Source organism: Quercus lobata, chromosome 10 (genome assembly GCF_001633185.2).
Source record: "Quercus lobata isolate SW786 chromosome 10, ValleyOak3.0 Primary Assembly, whole genome shotgun sequence".
Classification (NCBI taxonomy): Eukaryota; Viridiplantae; Streptophyta; class Magnoliopsida; order Fagales; family Fagaceae; genus Quercus; species Quercus lobata.
The window spans coordinates 5,585,760-5,605,981 of NC_044913.1; the positions used below are offsets into that span (position 1 = coordinate 5,585,760).

At 35.2% G+C, this 20,222-nt stretch overlaps 2 protein-coding genes across 2 annotated transcripts; one reads left to right on the forward strand and one right to left on the reverse strand.

The window, feature by feature from the left end:
- Positions 1 to 641: 641 nt before the first annotated feature.
- LOC115962597 (DNA-(apurinic or apyrimidinic site) lyase) lies at positions 642 to 11,480 on the forward strand. Its single transcript, XM_031081460.1, has 9 exons — positions 642 to 966; positions 3,886 to 3,978; positions 4,916 to 5,060; positions 8,751 to 8,952; positions 9,065 to 9,143; positions 9,425 to 9,486; positions 10,575 to 10,661; positions 10,981 to 11,084; positions 11,234 to 11,480. The coding sequence occupies exons 1-9, from the start codon at positions 742 to 744 to the stop codon at positions 11,317 to 11,319; spliced, it is 1,083 nt and encodes a 360-aa protein (XP_030937320.1). The 5' UTR covers positions 642 to 741; the 3' UTR covers positions 11,320 to 11,480.
- A 761-nt stretch (positions 11,481 to 12,241) lies between these two features.
- Positions 12,242 to 19,545, reverse strand: LOC115963853 (probable UDP-N-acetylglucosamine--peptide N-acetylglucosaminyltransferase SPINDLY). Its single transcript, XM_031083062.1, has 11 exons — positions 19,202 to 19,545; positions 18,192 to 18,411; positions 17,269 to 17,361; positions 17,081 to 17,182; positions 16,733 to 16,900; positions 16,564 to 16,652; positions 15,305 to 15,426; positions 14,935 to 15,116; positions 14,390 to 14,674; positions 12,921 to 13,068; positions 12,242 to 12,791 (listed from the first exon to the last, which is right to left on the reverse strand). Exons 1-11 carry the CDS (start codon positions 19,363 to 19,365, stop codon positions 12,418 to 12,420), a joined length of 1,947 nt encoding a protein of 648 aa, XP_030938922.1. The 5' UTR covers positions 19,366 to 19,545; the 3' UTR covers positions 12,242 to 12,417.
- Positions 19,546 to 20,222: the final 677 nt, after the last annotated feature.

Here is a 20,222-nt window from a genome sequence, read left to right on the forward strand (position 1 = left end):
TAGCATATATTGGATTTTATGCTATCAGTTGCAAGGAATAGAGAGAGAATCCTTACTTTTGTGATAGACTACCAGCAGAGCCAACCAAAATCAGTGTCTAAGGGAGAAAGGCTAAGCGAGGCGGAGCGATGAAGCGAGAGGGAGTCGCGACGGAGCTAGAGGTAGCGACGGCGACGGAGCAAGAGGGAATGAGACTGAGAGGGAATGAGAGTGAGAGAGAGAGTGAGAGGGAATGAGACTGAAAGTGAGAGGGAATGCGACTAAGAGTGATACTATGAGTGATGTGTTTTTGAACTTCAATTTTTGAGTGCGATCTACACGTGCCGAAAAGGAAATCAAGTTCAAAAGACTCGTTTTTCATTTAACTTAATTGAGTCTAATGGACTCAATTTCCTTTAAAACAAAACGAGTCCAATGAACTCGATTTTTGGGCCTACGTGGACACATTGTCCACCTCAACTGCTGGCGCAATAGCAAAACTAAGTACAATACACTCGATTTTATAACCCTAAAATCGAGTCCATATAGTTTGGGTTTTATAGTTATTTAAAAAAAAAAAAAAAAATCTAAAACCAACTTTACTTTACGCGTTAAAATTTCCCCATCAAAAAAAAAAAAAAAACATTAAAACTTCCAAAAAAAACGTGGAGGCTGCAGCGAGAGACATTGCAGAAACGTCAATATTTATATTGGAAAGCTGACAACGCTGAGCTGAGAGTGGAAAGTGAGAGACACTGTGCCATGAAACGCTTCTTCAAACCAGTAGAGAAGGAAGGGTCTTCGAAAAAGCCCTCTCTTTCACAGCCTGAAAAGGAAGAAGACGTTTCATTATCAAATGAAAACAAAGGAGAGCCATCAAAGTTCATGACTTGGAATGCCAATAGCTTTCTTCTCCGAGTCAAGAACAACTGGCCTGAGTTCACCAAGTTGGTCACCAGTTTTGACCCTGATGTCATTGCAATACAGGTGACTCTCTTACAGTTCCTATACTCCCTATTTTGATGTACCCCTTTTGAAAATAGTGTTTTTTTAGTTGATTCTATGTGGGAATTTGATGAATATTGATAAGATGAATGAAATGGCAAGTGGGTGTTTTTTTATATATGGAAAAATTGATGAATGTATGTATTAGAACATTGTATTTAAAGTTTGAGTCTTTGTGTTTTTTTTAGTTGATTCTATGTAGGCATTAGATGAATATAGATAAGATGAATGTAATGGCAAGTGGGTGTTTTGTATATGGAAAAATTGATGAATTTGTGTATTGGAACATGGGTATTTAAAGTTTGAGTCTTTGAGCATTGATGCATGTGTGGAATGGCACATTTGCTGTTTGATGTTTTGGTATTTGATTGAGGTGTCTCATTCTTTTTGTTTTTCGTTTTTTTTTTTTTTTGGGTAAACAAATGAAATTGCATTAAATGCGAGTTAACGATCAGAGTGATTTATAGCTAGAACAAAAGAATATCCATTGGCAGATAGTAATGGATTAAAAAGTCTTCAACTTGTTTACAATACCTCTTGGTAAGGTCATCAGCAGCTCGATTGGCTTCCCTGAAATTATGCTCCAGTTTGGATTTTTGGAAAGCTTGGAGAATAGTCTGTATTCCATCAAAAAACTTTGTATTAGTCTTTCAGGAGAACCTCTGTTAGCAATAAGGTTAACAACTTCCTAAGCATCCATTACTACCCAAAGCTTCTCAACCCCTATCTCTTTAGCCATAATCAACCCATCATGCAACACCCATAGCTAGGCAATAACACTGATGTGATGCCAATGGCTCTAGAGAAACCCTGGACCCATCCAGGAGCTGAGTTGCCAATAAGACCTCCCCCACCTGCTAGGCTGGGATTCCCTAAAGAAGCCCTATCTGAATTGAGTTGAAACCAACCCTTTGGTGGCTTGCTTCATTTAACTAAAATCTTTGCTTGTGAGGTTGGGATGGAGGGAATGAGCTCAGGAACGATAACAAGATTCCACTACCTTCATACTTCTTAGAGCATATATTATGAAGCCTTATATCGGAACCCTCTGCTTGAAAGACCATTTTGTTCCTATGAAGCCCTAGACACCAAATTCCAAACAAGAATAAGACACACCAGGGGATGTTATGCCTTTGGGAGCACACAGATGATGTACTATTTTTATAGAACCAATCATGAATGGTCTTAGAGAAGGAAGGTAACAACATATTAGGAATTCCAAGGTTATTTCAGAAGGTCTTCGAGAATCCATTCTTGCACATAAGAGATAGTCTCTGTTTTTTCTGTTACAAATGGCACTTCTGGTCAAGGTTAAAATCCCATGCAAAATAATCATCAACAGCACTTGAGTATAGGGATGACTTGAATGTCTTTCACATAAGAGATAGTCTCCATTTTTCTGTTACAAATGCTACTTCTGGTCAAGTTTAAAACCCAATGCAAAATAATCATCAACAGCACGAGTAGAGGGATGACTGGAATGGTTTGCATGAATTTGGTCAGGTGTGCAAAGGATAACTGCTTCCAATTCCAGCTTCTGCTTTCCTCTAGCACTTAGTTCATTCTCAATTCTTCTTTGCCCCTATCTAGAGGACCACTAGTATAATACGCAGAGTCCCTAGACTGGACCCTTAGTCTTTCCAAAAGAGGGTTGATTGACCATGATTGATGACCTTCCTGAGATTTTTCTCTAAAATGGGTTTTGAAGCCTTGGAAGCAACCCAAACTCTAGAACATGGCCTCCTTTGATTCCATAAACCCGACATTACATATCTGGCCTTTATGGCTTGGGCCCAAGGGACTTATCTTCATTCAACAACCTCCAGTTGGTCTTCGCTAGCAGGCTTAAATTTCTAGGCTTTACTTACACCAAACCCAGACCACCACTCTTTAGGCATTGTGACTTTGTTATAGTTAACCAAGTGCAATTTCTTTTTGTCCAGTGTTGATCCCCATATAAAATTCCTGTTGGCTTGGCCAAATTCTCTTACAGGTTCTGATTGGCAATAGAGAACAAAATTTGGGATTGATTTTTTTACTGATTGCATAAGAATCCTCCTTCCTGCGACTGAGAGGAGACTTGGTTTCCAACCAGCCAATTTATCTTGCAGCCTCTGAATCACAAAATCAAAATCAGGCTGTCCGTGGTTACCATATTTCTGTGGGAAGCCCAAATATATGTCAAATGTTTGAGCTTTTGAAATTGTAAGAAATGCACAAATTCCATCTCTAGTTGAGGGAGGGGTGTTTCTAGAGAAAAGCAGCTGTGACTTTTCTCTGCTAACTTTCTGGCTTGACAAATTACAAAATCTGGCAAAAACTTCATCAATCACAAGGGCATTTGGAGGCTAGATTCAACAAAAAGTATTAAATTATTAGCAAAAACAAGTGTGTAAACTCACTCAGGCCTTGAGCAAGACACTCTCACATCTTTCCAAGACCCATTGGCATGCTTCTCATAAATGAGAGATCCAAGATACTCCGTACATAAAATGAATAGAAAAGGGGATATAGGATTCCCCTTGTTTGATTCCTCTTGAAGGGAGAAAAGACTCAAGCTAACCTCCTTTAAAAAGGATAGATACTGACGTTAGAGATGTAGCTCATGAATCATGATGACATTAATCAGGTTAGTTGGGAAGTTAAAGTGAGATTACACCTCTCCAAAACACTTGTGTAAACTCATTGCTTAATTTTGATGGAGTTGTACATATTACACTGTTTACCTGTTGGATTTGAGGGGGTTCTTTCACGGGGGAAGTAGTTATATTTAAGCTGAGCCCACGGGATGGTTTGGTACAACTTATGTGTGCTTCAAAATTGTTCTGTGAATTGTTTAGTTTTTTTTTTTTTTTGGGCTTCATCCCTTTTTGTTGGCAACTAACCAGACATCACTTTTAGGAAGTAAGGATGCCTGCAGCTGGTTCGAAGGGTGCACCTAAAAATCCAGGAGAATTAAAAGATGATACAAACTCATCACGCGAAGAAAAACAGGTAAACCATTTTCAGGTTACTATGACATCTCAATGAATAAAAGCTTTATAGATTCTCTCTCGTAGAATGTAGTTATTATGTTATGTAATGTAATTCTTTAGGGACTATCTTTGTATATACACTGTCTACATTGGGTTTCCCCACTTTCAATAAAATTTATTACTTTTTTTTAATCAGGTGTCAGTAAAACTTATCTCTCTCTCTCACACACACACACACATGTCCACATGTGGATACATGTTTCCATTGAAACCCTTTACCTTTACCTTTACCTTTTTTACTTAATAAATAAGTTTTATTCAACTGAGAAAGATCAGCTGTCCCCAGTAATTTTGGGATTAAGGATTTGCTGTTGTTGTTGTTGCTGTTGTCAACCGAGAAAGTTGCAGCTGCAATAGCAGAACAAACAGTGACAGTGACCCTTTACTATTATGTGAATTTGAAATTCTTTAGAAGATTTTCAAATGCATACTAATCATATTGATGTTTGATGTATGATCAATTTGTTTGGTGTGTTGTATTAAGTATTAACCATCAAAAGTTTGAAACTTATAATGTTGAATGAGTGCACTGCATCACTTATACTTTTTTTTTTAATCAGTAGAAGTGTGCTTTAAATCCTTCATCTGAATCTAAAGACTCAGTTCTAAATCAAATATTGAAGCTTTTTATTGGCAACCTTATCAAGTGTTATTACTTACCCATAAACATAGAGAACTTGAAGATAGCCAACCTAGTAATTGAAAAGGGTTGTTATATCTTTTCTTGCCACAATTGGAAATGATAACGTTGCTTGGCTTTGAATGATATGGAAGCATATATCCTATTTGTTGTGGATTTCATTAACAGGTTTTTTAGAAAACAATTTGATATAGGTGTAACACTTATGATATCTCTAACGTTCAATCATTTTTGTATTTTTATCAAAACCATACAGATATTGATGCGTGCTCTTTCAAGTCCACCCTTTGCAAATTATCGTGTTTGGTGGTCTCTTGCAGATTCAAAGTATGCTGGAACTGCATTAATTGTAAAGAAGTGTTTCCAACCAAAAAAGATCTTTTTCAATCTTGACAGAATAGGTATTTCATTTGCAATAACACATGTTTTCATTTTTTTTATAAATAAAAGATTTTATTCTGAAATAAGTACCTCATGAACAATACAACGCTCAACATTGTCTAAAAATTTTATCCTAAGAGGATATCGAATTAGTGAACTTAGTGACTAAAGCCCAAGACAGTAACCCATTCACTGAGTAATCTATGAAATGAAAGCTTCAACTACCCTTCTGAACATTCTATATCTTTGAAGGTGAGAGAATTCTGCTCATGCCACAAAAGCCACATTGGACAAGCGTTTAACAAACCAATTCCTGCACCCAACCGGTAAATCAAATCTTCTACATGACATCGCCCAATTAAATCCAAAAAGACAAAATATGTAGCCCCACAACATAGATAGAAACACAATAAGATAGCAAAATGATCCATTGACTCCCCACTACACTTACATAAACAACACCAGTCTAATAGTGTGATTCCTCTCCTTTTGAGGTTATCATTAGTCAAAATCTTACCCCACATTGTTGTCCACAAAAATAAGGCTACCCACTTTCGTGCTTTGATATACCAAATTCCTCTCTCCATGGAATGCTTCTTGGGGCTCTGAGCACACCGTGGTAAGATTGCACATTAAAAACCCCTTTACCTCGCAAACTCCACCCCATTCTATTAGGACCTGTCCTCCTTGGTATTTTTTAATACAAGTTATCTAAGCAAGGAAGCAACCATGTTCATCTCCTAGCCATTAATCTGGCTTATGAACCAGAAATCCCAAAGTTTCTCACTCTCATTGATATTGCCTTTCAAGTATGAAACTATGAAAGCTTCCTGGTCGACTACCAAAGAGTACAAGGTCAGGTATAGCTCCTCAAAATAGAGATCCCCACACCACCTATCTTGCCAAAATTTCACACGTTTCTCCACTCCTGACCTCAAAAAAACACACATGGCTAACAAATATGTCCCACCCTGTTTTAATACTCCTTCATAAGCTACACCCAACTGTTTAACACACAAGCTTCACTGTTCAACCTCTCCTATCAGCCTATCATGCCCATACTTTAAGCAATGATTGGTCTCGATAAATGAATCTCTTAGCCAGACCACCACAAGCAATTGAAGAAGAAATTGTATTCCAATCCACCAAGTGAAACTTAAACCACTCCCCCCTTTCCTCTCCATAAGAAATTCCTCTGCAAACTTCTCTAATCTATTTGACACATAAGACAATATAGTAAACACACAAAGGTAGTAGATTGGAAGGCTTGACAATGTACTCTTAAGCAGTGTTAGTTTATCTTTTCAATCTTTCCTCCATTTTCTCAATAAATGGACTCCACACTATCATAGCCTTAAAAGACAACCCCAAAGGTAGGGGTGACAAAATTGGACATGACTCGCAAACCCGACATGACATGACACGAAATTAGCAAGTTATGGGTTAAGACTTAATGGGTTTGTATCATATTCGGGTTGACATGACTAACCCATATAATAAACAGATTGGGTTAGTGTTCAACCTATGGAACTCGTTTGAAGGAGTTCGTGTCTTATTAGTTGTTGTGTTTTACTTTTTTTGACATATTGTGATTGATTATTTGTGATATTGAGATATGTTTTAGTTTTGAATGATTATTTGTGATGCAGTTACTCATTAGTTCTTAATTTTATATTAAAATATTTATTTGTTTGTTTTTACATAATTTTTGTTCTTTTCATTTTGATAAAATTTGATAAATAGGTCAAGAGGATTGACCTGTTTAATAAATGGGTCCTGTTAGGGTTGAGGAATCTTGACCCGTTTAATAAACATGTTGGGTTAGTGTTGACCCAAATAGTTAGATACTCATGAGTTGACACGACATGAACCCGATACGCGAACATGAATTGCCACCCCTCCCCAAAGGCATTCCCAAATAATTCTTGGGTAAACTCCCAACTTTACATTAGTAAAGAAGCTAACTCCTCCAATCTGTCAATATCTTCAACCTCAACTACTTCACTCTTATTCTGATTAAATTTCAAACCTGCAACATCATGAAGGAGTTGGTACCTTACTGCATTTTAAAACAGAATCATATTGTCAGCAAACAACAGCTGAGATCTTAAACCCATTATCAAAACCATTACCAGCATTGAAGCCAGATATGTATTCCATGCCCTCCATCCAACTCAACATTTTTCTCAAAACCTCCATCATCAAGATAAACAGCTAAGGCGAGAGAGGATTCCTTGCCTTAAGCCCCTATTGGAAAAGGCCTATTGGAGAATTGTTTACAAGAATTGAAAACCAAACCGTAGTAATACACGTATGGATCCAACCCATCCATCTCTCACCAAACCCTATTCTCTCTAGCATATATAGTAGAGTTCCCCAGCTAACATGATCGAGCATTAGCATTGGAGAATGCTAATGCCAAATCTAAGGGAAATTTAGAATTTTAAGCACCAAAACCATCTGCATTGGAGAATGCTAAACAGCAGTATTGCAAATTTTTTTGCAATACTGCTACAGTGCAATTCTAAACATAGAATTGCACTGTAGCAAGTATTGTAAAAAAATAATAATATTTTATCTAACTCTCTCTCCTCTGTCTCTCATCTCTCGTCTCTGTCTCTCCATCGCTGAACCCAAAAACCAACACCACGGCAAAACAGCCACCCAACACCATATCACTCCAACCCAAAAACCGAAACAGCCACCCGCACCACAGCGAAACAGGCACCCAGCACCATATGAAGCCAACCCAAAAACCGAAACAGCCACCCGCAACCCAGCACCACAGAGCACAGCCAACCCAGCACCATATCACGCCATCGAGCTCGGCGAAACCAACACGGCGATGCCATATCACGAATTCGCGATCCACGGATCACAACCATCGAGCATGGCGAAACCCACCGGATCACAACCATCGAGCACGGTGAAACCCATATCACGAATTCGCGATCCACGACCCACGATCCAAAACCGGAGCAGTGCGAGTACGAGCTCGTCATGGAGCGAATGAAGTTTTGGGTTTTATTGAAGCCGAGTTGTGAAATTTAGGATTTTTTGTTTGTGGGTTTTGTTGATTGATGCGTTTTTGGTTGATCTATGAAGTTTTGGGTGTTTGAGTTGATGGGTTATTGTTAGACTATTTCAACACCTCGCCGGAAATGAAGGCTCCGGCGGAAGAGAGCTGAAAATGAGATGGAAGAGGGCTGAAAATGAGAGAGATGGAGAGAAAAGTTATAATTTTGTGATATATTATTTTATTACGTAGATATATTATTTTAATGAGTAAAAGAGGAAAATAGAAGTTTGGGATGTGAAGGTATTGTAAAATAGTATGGTATAAATGATAAAGTGGATTTTAGAATTGTAAAATAGAATAGCATTGCAATTTTCCAATGCTAATGCTCTAGGCTTTTTAAATATCTAATTTGCAAATCAAACCTTCTTCAATATTATTATTGCATTGTTTTGGTTTGCCCTGTGTCAGTAAACTTTTACTTTTTCAGATTGAATGCATGTTTAAGTACTTGCTAAATAAAAAATAAAAATGAATGTTTTCATTTTCCTATTTTTTACATTTTTATTTCCATGTTTGGTGAAGTCTTGGATGCATATTTATGCTGGGAATTCATCCCTTAAAATCTGTTCTTCTTTTCTGCATTTGCAATGGAATGCCAGTTGAATCATACACTTGTCTTTGTTGTTGCTAGCTTCAAAGCATGAACCAGATGGCCGAGTCATTTTAGCTGAATTTGATACATTTAGATTATTGAATACATATGCACCAAACAATGGTTGGAAAGAGGAGGAAAATTCATTTCCAAGGAGAAGGAAATGGGATAAAAGGATATTGGAGTTTGTCCTTCAATCTTCAGATAAGCCTCTCATATGGTGTGGTGATCTGAATGTTAGGTAATTGTTTTTCTCTTCCATTTATCACCTTATTCTTGGGGAAAAGGGGGGGGGGGGGTGTGTGTTGTGGAGCTTATATACTCTTCCAACTGCTTGCATTTGTTACTTGCAGCCATGAAGAGATCGATGTGAGTCATCCAGAATTTTACAGTGCAGCAAAGCAGAATGGTTACGTTCCTCCAAATAAAGAGGTGTTAGTCTATTGGTGCTTGTTTGGACATAGTTTTGTAATACTTTAGTTCTCTATCCATTTGGCAAAATACTTGAGCTTTGTTTTTTAAATGTTTCTGTAAACATCATTACCATTTCAGCTAATGATGACTGTTTTCTGAGATGTTTTGTTTATGAATTATGAATTGTTATCTAAACTAATTTTTTTTAATGACTTGTAGTTATGTGCACTTTACTATGTAGTGTACTCCATATTTAATATAATTATGATTTGGCTTTTATTTAATTTTTTATGATGCAGGACTGTGGGCAGCCTGGATTTACATTAGCTGAAAGGAGGCGATTTGGTACTATACTGAAAGAGTGCGTATTAGAAAATCTTTGCTTCCTTCATTTTGCATAGAAATTAGTATTGTGAAATTATCACCTGCAAGCAAATGGCTTTTCCATGAGACTGAGGTCAGCAGGAGGGAAAAAAGAAAAAAAAAAAAAAAAGTGAAGAAGCAACTTGTTCCAACAATTGCTTTAGTTGCCCTGTCTTCAATTCCCCCCTACATTTAGTGGAAAGAGGAAAGCTGGTTCCAGTTTCCCCATTATATCTATTGCTGCTCTACCCCTTTTCTCATGGAGCAGAGGCTCTATTGGTCATGGATTCATGTATAATTCTTTTTTTTCTTTACTCTTCTCTCATGGCATGCATGTGCTTGGAGGAACATCATGGCTCCATTTCATACAGCTTCTCATGGAAAAGCTCCATTTTTAGTTTTAGAAAAACCTTTTGTTTATTTTCCCACATTGTTAAATATAAAGGCTTCACATTATATAAATTTTTTTAGCAAAAAAAAAAAGAAGGAAGATAATCTCCCAAACTTGTTTCAGGAATCAGCATGATAGTTTTGTGATTTTGTTGCAACAGATCATCCAATCTTTACTAGTTGTGAGTAGGAAGAATGAAGTTGGGTTTCTTGCGCAGAAAATTCACCTAATATTAGCAGATTGTTGCAAATAAACTTGTCCTATAATCTGTTCCCTTTTTAGTTAAAAATGAATATTTACTTTGCCTTTAATCTGAACTTACATATTAATAAATTGGTTATATTAAGTTCAATATATCAGGTAGATTAATGTTAGGTTCAATTCAGTTGTATGAGATTGCTTCTTTGTTCCTGAAGGAATTAGGAGATTGCATTTATAATCAACAAACTAAAATATCCTTGTGTTGAACCAACTCGGTGATGTGAGTTTATAACCCTTTTCATGATCCTGGGCTGGCATTATGGATGTTGTGTAGGAAGCTTATTTATTCATTTTGCTATATTCTTAGTGATTGATGACCAAAAATTCAAAGTTTGAACTCCATTGACTTCCTTATGGTTATAGGGTTTTTTTTTTTTAAATTCTGTTGATAAATTTCTCAATTTATATGTTGATTAACATGGCTTATGCCTCAGGGGAAAGCTAATAGATGCATACAGATTCCTACACAAGGAGAAGGACATGGAGCGTGGTTTCTCATGGTCTGGAAATCCCATTGGGAAGTAAGAAATTGAAATCACAACAATCACTTACATATGTATATATATATATCACAACTATCCTAGCAAATTGATGCTATATTAACAATGTTGGATTGTTAATTTGTTGAACTTGTTGACATTGGATAATCAATATATTTTCTAGCTGAGTGATTAACTATCCTAGGCTGGTGTTTGTTTCTATCTCTGTACTTTCTGTTCTGCCTCTGTTTTCATGAGGCAGTTTTCTTAATATACTTCTTTATTACTTATCAAAAAAAAAAAACTATCCTAGGCTGGGATTTACTGACTCATGAATGTAAAATGGGTGGTTTTCTTGCAGGTATCGAGGAAAAAGAATGAGAATAGACTATTTCATAGTTTCTGAGCAACTGAAAGATAGAATTACTGCATGTGAGATGCATGGGCAAGGGATTGAATTAGAAGGTGCATCTTATTTCATTTTGATTATACTCATAAAATAAAAAGTAAATGACATAGAAATTGTTTATTTCTTGATAGGTCAGCCCCTACAGAAAGTTTACTCTTTTTCTAGCATACTATATTGTCTAACATTGATCTTAAACTCTCTGCAGGCTTTTATGGAAGTGATCATTGCCCAGTTACGCTTGAGCTCTCACAAGCGTGCCCCAATTCCAAGCAAGACGAAGTTTCCATGTAATAGTTAATATGTGCTCTTTTTAAAGATTATTAAAACTTAAAACTGAGTACCGTTATGGGAGTTTTTCCTGATGCTTTTTTAATATTTATTGTAAGTTTCCATTGTAGATTGCACATGATAACAATGATAATCTATTGAAATGAGCACTTTTATCGGGCTAAGTCTAGACTGACCCTGGCTTGGTATAGTAAATATGGACTGAGGTGACATAAACATGGCTGATTATGGCCAAGTCTAAATCAGTTCTACTTCTGCTACGACCATACCATTAGCCACAATTGATGATACGATCGACTGTGTGGTTGACGTTCACTTTTGCTTAGATTCTTTTACCTTTTTTCCATCACATAGTCACCACCTCAAAATTATGGAAAAAATTGTCTATAAACTTTATCGAGCAAAAAAAAGAAAGTACATGCAAGTTGCCTGCTTGGATAAGTACTACTCTTTAAATTCTAACCCCTTAGCAAAATATGAAAATAGAAACAATGACCTATACGTAACTTTTTTTTTTTTTTTTTGAGGAAATATGCGTACGTAACTTTATTGGAATACCTTTAAAATAACCATGATGACCCTCTTGCTTCTCTCTTTTTGGTTTTTTATCAATTTGGTTATGTCATTTTAACTGCCTCCTCAACCAGTTTCCTTATTGACCATTTTGTTTTCCTATGATTGAAATTAATTTATTAATTGATTTTATTTATTTTCAAAATAAATTAGCATAAGCTTCGTTGTGTAATTTTTTTTTATAGAGACTATAATAGAATCAATGTAAAAAAAAGTCATTAGAGGCACACCGTTAATATGCTTCATTTCTTTTTTCTTTTTTTGATGGGAATATGCCTCATTTCTTTGATTGCATATGATGATAGCTCTTTTACAATTATAATAGAAGATTTCACATCTCAACAAGAAAATATAGAGGGGAAAATTGAAGAAAAACTGTCATTTTAAATTTGAGCATAGGGATACAGGGTAAGGCATGCTTCATCAGAGTCATTTTAAACTGTTATTTTACAATCACAATTTCATGATTGAGAAAAGCTATCTAACTATTTTTTTGGGGGGTAAGAGCTTCCTTCAAAAGAGTACATATTAGTCCCGCAGAAGACATGAGTTCAAACCTTCACACAATCTAGACATGGACACAGCTTTAATCATGTTGGACTTGGCTGCATCTAGCAATGGGTCTGCTTGGAGGGCTTTTTCAAAACAATACTTTGCTTCCTCCCAACGACCCTCAGCAACAAATACAAGTCCCAGATTGTTGAATGCAGGAGCATAGCCAGGTTGAAGTTCAAGTGACTTTGTAAACATTGCTTTTGCACGCTCATATTGTTTTTGCTGGCGGTAAAGATTTCCAAGGTTGGAAAATATAGCATGTGCTTGTCCAGTTAACGCCAATGTCAAGGCCCGCTTGTACACTTCTTCAGCTTGTGATCGCTCCTCTGATAGTTGCAGTGAGATACCTAGTGATGCATATATGTAACAGCAAGATTAATATATTGACAGAAAGCACTTACTTTTCTTTCCTTTTTTTCGGAGGAGACGCTAGAGATGCAAAAAATTGACATAAAAAAGTCATGACTTGCACATACCAAGATTTGACCATGCACAACTGCACTCTTTAAAACGTGCTACTGCCGCTTTCAGGTACTTCTGTGATGTTTTGAATTGTCGAGTGCAGAGGCTATGAAGGCCAAGCTGATGCCACTGGACAGCATCATCTGGATCCTCTGCGATTGCCTAACTCCAATAGAAACGCATAGATTAATGCAAGATATTTTCATTTATTATCTAAAAAAAACAATGGAAGAATTTATAGACATGAAAAACAATACCAAGCTTGGTTCTAGCTAATCATTTACATCAACTAGTTTAATTCTATTAGGTGAGATCAATGAACTATCTATTACTTTGCATAAATATGAAAGACATGAATTGGTTGTTCTCCAAATCTGACAACCATAAGAAAAAAGAGTACAGGTTCAATGCAGAAAATATACCACTAGAATAGCTAGGGGATACAATTCAATATCTTTTCATATTATAATCATCATATTACTATGATGTATACTGGACATGTAAAGTTTGATGCATAAATTCCTCCTGTCATGCAACCATTGGCTAATCAATATATATATATATAAAAGTAGAGATCTTATGTTAGAGAGTATGAAGTTGTGCCATGTGGAGCATTCCTTGAAGTTCTCTTTATTTAGGGTTCTAAATCAACAAAGTTTGCATTTATATCAAAATATTAGTTCATTAAATTAGCTAATAGAATAAATGCTTATATTAATTATCAATAGTTGTGCATTAATTATTTATATCAAATGAATTTATATGATTATTTTTATAAATTCTATCTAAAAGATAATTTTTAGTTGGAATAATAATAATAAATTTAGAATATGACATTCTTACTCATGTTTAATTGCTTTGACAACAATTGACACAAGAGCCATAAAAAAATTAAATATTTGTGAATTCACTAAAATAAATAATTTTTTTTTTTTTGAATAGGTGAACTCACTAAAATAAATCTTAGTCCTTTAAATTTCCTAACTCCTTTCAATCACATGTAATATATATATATATATATATATGTGTGTGTGTGTGTGTGTGTGTGTTTTTAATATACTTTTTCTACATTTATATGAGAAACAATAATTGAAGGATATATGCATTTTTTTAGTAGACAAGAAACATGCTTATCTATATTAACCACAATATCATGCAATTTTCAATTTGTGAACACACACATATAGTATGATTTCTATTTTGTCTATAAAACAACTAAAGATTACACTTTTTTACAAGGAAATTTATTCAATTTTTTTTTTATACATCGATAGTTTGGGATATGAATCATGAATATCTCTATTGGAAATTAAGGTGCCAACCAATTAACCTACAATATTCTTGACAAACTTATTGAAATATTGGAGAAAATTAATAATAAGTTGCACTGCACATCGTGTAGGAATTTAGCCAGTTATTATAAATAAGAGAGTATCAAGTAAATACAATGCAGGTATTTCTACAAACAATGTTCCAAAAATACCTGCTTTAAGCTGTTAAATGCCCGATCTTCCAAATCCATCAACTCATTTTGCTTAGATTCAAATGCAGCAGAAATCTCATGTTGTGCTTTGTGAACCATGGCTAGCCCCGCCCATGCCACGGGAAGATCAATCAGAATAGAATCCCCATCTCTTATAATTGAAGCCATTTCATTTCCAGCCCAAGAAAGCTGTTCACTAGGATCTTGAGACCTTTCTGCATCCTTGATTCGGTTAACCGCAACAGCATATCGGGTAGACATACAATTGGGCTCCAATTTTGCTGCCTATAGAAAAATAGCAAGCTTAAGTCAATTGAAACCCACAAGTTAAAAAGGCAGACACTTTTGTTAAAAAATAATTGAATTGACACACAAGCTTAGAAACAAAAATGGTAATTTTAACATTATAAATAAACACATGCAATAAATAGCTACAATAATTAGTGTCAGACAACAAAGATGAAAACCTTTCCATTGAGTACAAGGAGACCATAGATGACCCCAAAAATAACATAATAATGACTTTAGCAATGAGCCATGAGCACCTTCTCCAAGCACTTGCCAGAACTCCTATGATCCCCAATCATATAATATGCATTAGCAAGATTCGACCATATATGTGCTGCTTTTGGATCTGCTTTTAAAGCTGCTAGCAAACATTCCTTTGCAACATTGACAGCTGTAACCTGCTCTGTGAAAGCACCTTCACCAGCATTTGCCCCAGCACCTAAGAATTTAGAAAGAGGGAACTGCATTTATGAAGGATTCTTAAACAATCTAATAACAACATAAAATAATTATTCCACAAAGATTGAATTGAATCCACCAGAATCATACAATGTGCACAATAAGCACAGAGAACAACAAATCAGTAGAGTTTATCCCAAAATGAGTTCAAACTCTTCAAAAGCATACCTGCTACAACCGAGCCATGTTTACATAAAAGAAGGGCAGCATAGTTGATCAAGGCAGCAGGATGATTTTGATCCTTTAGAATCAAATCCTGGAAACATTTTTCAGATAGATCCAAATTTCCACTGCAGGGTAGAGTAATCAGTAACATTTCCCAAGTAAGTAGAAGCAAAAATTTTCAAAAAAATTTGGGGGGTGTGGGGGAGAAAACACTTCAACTGCTGTTCCCATATTCATCAACAGTGTAATACAAAAATCTATCCCATCCATATTTTTTTTTTTGGGGTTAAGTTATACCCCAGCCATATTTTTCAAGGAAAATATATAAATAAATATAATAAGCTGCCGGAGAATCACCCAAAACATGACAATTTTTTTTAAAAAACACTCTTAGTAATCACAATCATAGAATGATTTTTGAGACAATACTATGGTGTTAAATACATTCATATTGCTCCTATATGAATGCATATAACACCATAAAGCAGATGAAGGAAACATATCTTCTTCTTTTAAAAAAAAAATATAAATAACATACTTTATTGGGTAAAAAAAACCAATGTATACAGGGGAGTATATCAGAGTCATACGAGCAAAAATAAGGGAAATGAAGGAAACAGACATTAAAATAGGTTAATCTTAAGTCAAGATTCATGATCATTGAATTATAATACTTCATAATTGTCAGACCCACGCCATAAATCTTCTAATTCTATCATATATAATGTTCAGTCAAAGAAATACCAAGAATTACTGGAAGATTCTAGAAGGGTAAAAATCCTGCTTCCTCAGAAGTACATCTTAGAAGCAAGAAACAGCATGCTTCAAAGTTCTTAAAAGAGGTGATATTCAAAACCAAACCTTCCACGCTTTTTTTACCCCCCAAAGTTTATACATCCATCCAATAATTGTCAATAAAGGTCCTTGATCATTAAGAAATGAGAATATGTGCTACGATTAGTAGAGAAATCATCATCACTAGCACTAGCAAGAGGACAATGACTAATCATTTAAAAATTTCGTACACGTTATTGTTGATATTTCTGTTTCTTTATCCTACAAATTCGAAATGTTTGATAATTTTAGTTCCCAGAATAACATGCTCATGCTCAAACTTGTCTGATTCACTTCTTGCGTTTGCACTCCACAATTGCATCCTTCATTTTTATGCTAACTTAGGTAACTCTGATGACAAGATCTTAACATACATGCCTTTGACCTCATTTAGATACAATAAAGATGGAATATTACTACGCTCTTACTTTTGAAGGTAAGCAATCCCAAGGTTTCCAAGGCAATCATAGTTGTCAGGGGAAACAGCCAACAATGATGATAGAACCGTAATAGCACTCTACAGAAAATAGCGAAGTCCAAATCAGATTACAAAAGGAGAATACGCAACAGTGAACAAAAGAAGCTTCATACATATACCTGCAGACGACCAGTTTTAAGAAGTATCAAGCCTAGGGAGTTCCACACAGCTGCCTGCCTGATATCTGACTGCATTGACTCCTTCAATTTAGAAAGAATCTCCTCAAGCTCTTTGGGTTCAAGTTCTTTATCTGAATTATTATCCCCCGAACTTTCTAGTATAAGACACTACACAGTTGACAAAACATGTTACCATCCATTAGGACCATTCACTTAATTATCTTCTTCTTCTTTTTTTAAATAATAGTAATATGTCACTTACTTATCGTGTTAAAAAAGAAGAAAAAAAAGAAGAAGAAAATATTACATACACTGGAAACTAAAATAAAGTTATAAGGATTACTGCACCTGTGCATGGTGAATTTGAACCAATGAAAGCAACTCTGGCCTGTCAATCTCTGCCTCAGGGCGGAGTAAGATCTCTTCTGACTTCTCATATGCCGAAACTGCCTAAGAATATTCTAGAACTTGATGAAATATTTACAGAACTCATATTAATTTTTAAAATGAAACGTTCAGAGAGTTTCAGAGTCTACCTTCTGAGGTTGACCCAACCTTTGGTACATTAGGCCAAGTATAAAATGAGCATGAGCATTTTTGGGCATCTTCCTTGCAACATGAACTAACCCCTGCAAGCATGAAATGAGTACATCAGAACTACATCAAAGAAATTTTAAAAGATATCTGCCACAGTATGAGTATGACTAGTGTGTACAAGACAACCAACAAGGCTGTTCCAACTTCCGCATGCACAATCACATCTGACAAAGAGAACAATCACATAATTCACAGAAGGGTATATAGATTGAGTTTAAAAAGCTGGAATCTTATTGATTTATTTTTGTAGAATAAACAGTACAAATCTTGGGCAGTGGAAATCCAAAAGAGTTACCATAGATCAGCTGCAACTATTGTGCAACTGTGGCGTGAGCCATGGAAACATGAAAGGAGTTGACAAGCATGCTCAATGCCTATAAAATCCATCACATTTGATAGGTAGAAAAACATAAACAAAAAAAATTTATGGATGAATCACTAGAGACTTTTCCTAATCATAAATCACATGAAATATCAAATAAAAAAGGTCATATCCAATGTACAAAACTCCCACTTTGCAGGGTCTGGGAGAGGTGATTGGTAGGCACCCTCACCCCCTTTTTTGGAGAGGATGAAATATTAGTTCAAGGCACAAAAAAAAGAGTAATGGGAACAAAATCTAATACATTATCTCCTAACAATTAACTAAGCCAGCTGCTAACATAATCAGACAGAAGGAAACAAACATATGGAAACACAAACCTAGAAAACTATATACATCTATACACATAAACGCAAATGCAGCACAAACCCAACTTTTGGCAAGGCTGTGTCAAATGTTACAGAAACATGAACAAAACGCAGTAAACAGCATAATTTAAACGCTGAAAAATAGATACAGAGACAAAAGAGTTGAACTCACAGTTTTAAGACTGCTAACTTTCTCCTCACGCAATGAAGGAACTCCTTGACCCTGCTGATCGCCATCAGCATCAGCTCCATAATCAGGAGAGCAGTCCGCTTTACTATTTCTAGAACGGAATTTCCCCGATTTGTTTGACCGTTTAACTTCACCTTCCATGGTCTCGCTGTCCTTACACATCACTGTACTCTTATCCTGACTGCTCTCATCATTAGTCAACCTATAAAATATTACACCAAAGTTCAAACTATTTTTCAATACAAGGCGACGAAACAATTGTCTAAACTAAAATCAATTCATCAAAAACTGTAGCATTGAGCAATTTTTTGAATTACTTATCAAAGTTCCACTACACATTATATCAAACTACTCTCCAACACAAACTGTGACGAATCAATTATCTAAATTATACTAAATTCATCAAAATCTCCACAAAAACTGTAGCGTTAAGCAACTTTTTTGAATTGCTTATCAAATTTCCACTTCACATCATATCAACCTCGTCTCCAATATAAACCACGATGAAATTATCTAAATTATACTAAATTCATCAAAATCTCTACAAATACTGTAGCATTAAGCAGCTTTTTTCCTACTGCACATTATATCAAACTAATCTCCAATACAAACCACGAAGAATCAATTATCTAAATTACACTAAATTCATCAAAATCTCTACAAATACTGTAGCATTAAGCAGTTTTTTCCCCCTGCTTTCCACTATATCAAACTAGTATCGACTACAAACCGTGACGAATCAATTATCTAAACTATAATAAGCTCATCAAAATCTCTACATATACTGTATCAAAGTTCAACCACACAGAATAGAGAATTTCATTGTGTATAATATTTAAAAGCTAAACCTAGTTTCCTTAAGCATTAAAGCAATGCAAAACCTAGTGTTCTTTCAGTTAGGGTTTGAGAAAGAAAGAAAATTCATTTTTCCTATTCTTTTTTTTCTCGGATTTTCCGAGCAACCAAACAAAGAGAAAGAGAGAGAGAGGGACCTGGAGAGGTCTGGAGGTGAGACGTGGAGGGAGTCGTTGTCGTCGGCTTCAGGAGGTTCGTCGTTGAGGTCGGCTAAAACGACGAGCTTAGGAGGTCGTTTTGAGGAGCTTTCTTCGACTAAGCTCTCTGCGGTTCGGAGTTGAGGTTCCTGCGGTTCGGACATTTTATGCTTTTCCAAGTTTTATAGTGTCGAAGAAGAAGAAGAAGAAGAAGAAGCAACAACAAAGAGAGATAGTTGCTTTGCTTGACAGTTGAGATGGAGCTATAATAGGCTTTGTTTGGTTCAGAGTTCTGTGCGAGTTGGGTCGGGGTTTGGTTTCATCCTGCACACGAACGACCCCGCTCCATTAAAAATATACCGTATAGACCATAGACTATAGACTATAGAGCATATAATATAATTTTATTTTTTAATTTTTTTAATATATATATATATATATATATTATAAATCCAATAGTTTATGTGAATTTGAATTTGAATTTTTTTTTGTTTGTTGATAGGATGTGAATTTGAATCTTGAATGTTTTAATTGAATACTCTTAAAAATACCGTTAAGTTTCTTTTTGAGAATAAAATACCAATTTAGTTATAATACTCCTAACTGTTTAAGTCATTATTAAACATACTTATCTTTTACTAGTCTCCTGACTCTCATCACACATGTTTTGTGTGTGTGATGAGGCTTTTTGTTTTTTATTTTTGGTGGGTTTAGTGTATGTGAGATTAGGAATTAAGGAAATCATAAATTCAAAAAAAAAAAAGGAATAATTAAATAAAAGAAACAGGTTGATAAAGTATTAAAAAAAAAAAAAAGTTAGAACATGGTCTTGAGAGAAATATCAAAGTGGACTAAGAAGTTTTTTTTTTAATTTTAATTTTTAGATAAGTTTGTTTTAAAGACATGAAGCACGTGTGATAAGACTTTTTTTCTTTTTTCTTTTTTTGGTTTAGTGTAGGTGAGATTAGAAATTAAGGAAACCAAAAATTCAAAAAAAAAAAAAAAAAAAAAAGGAGAAGGA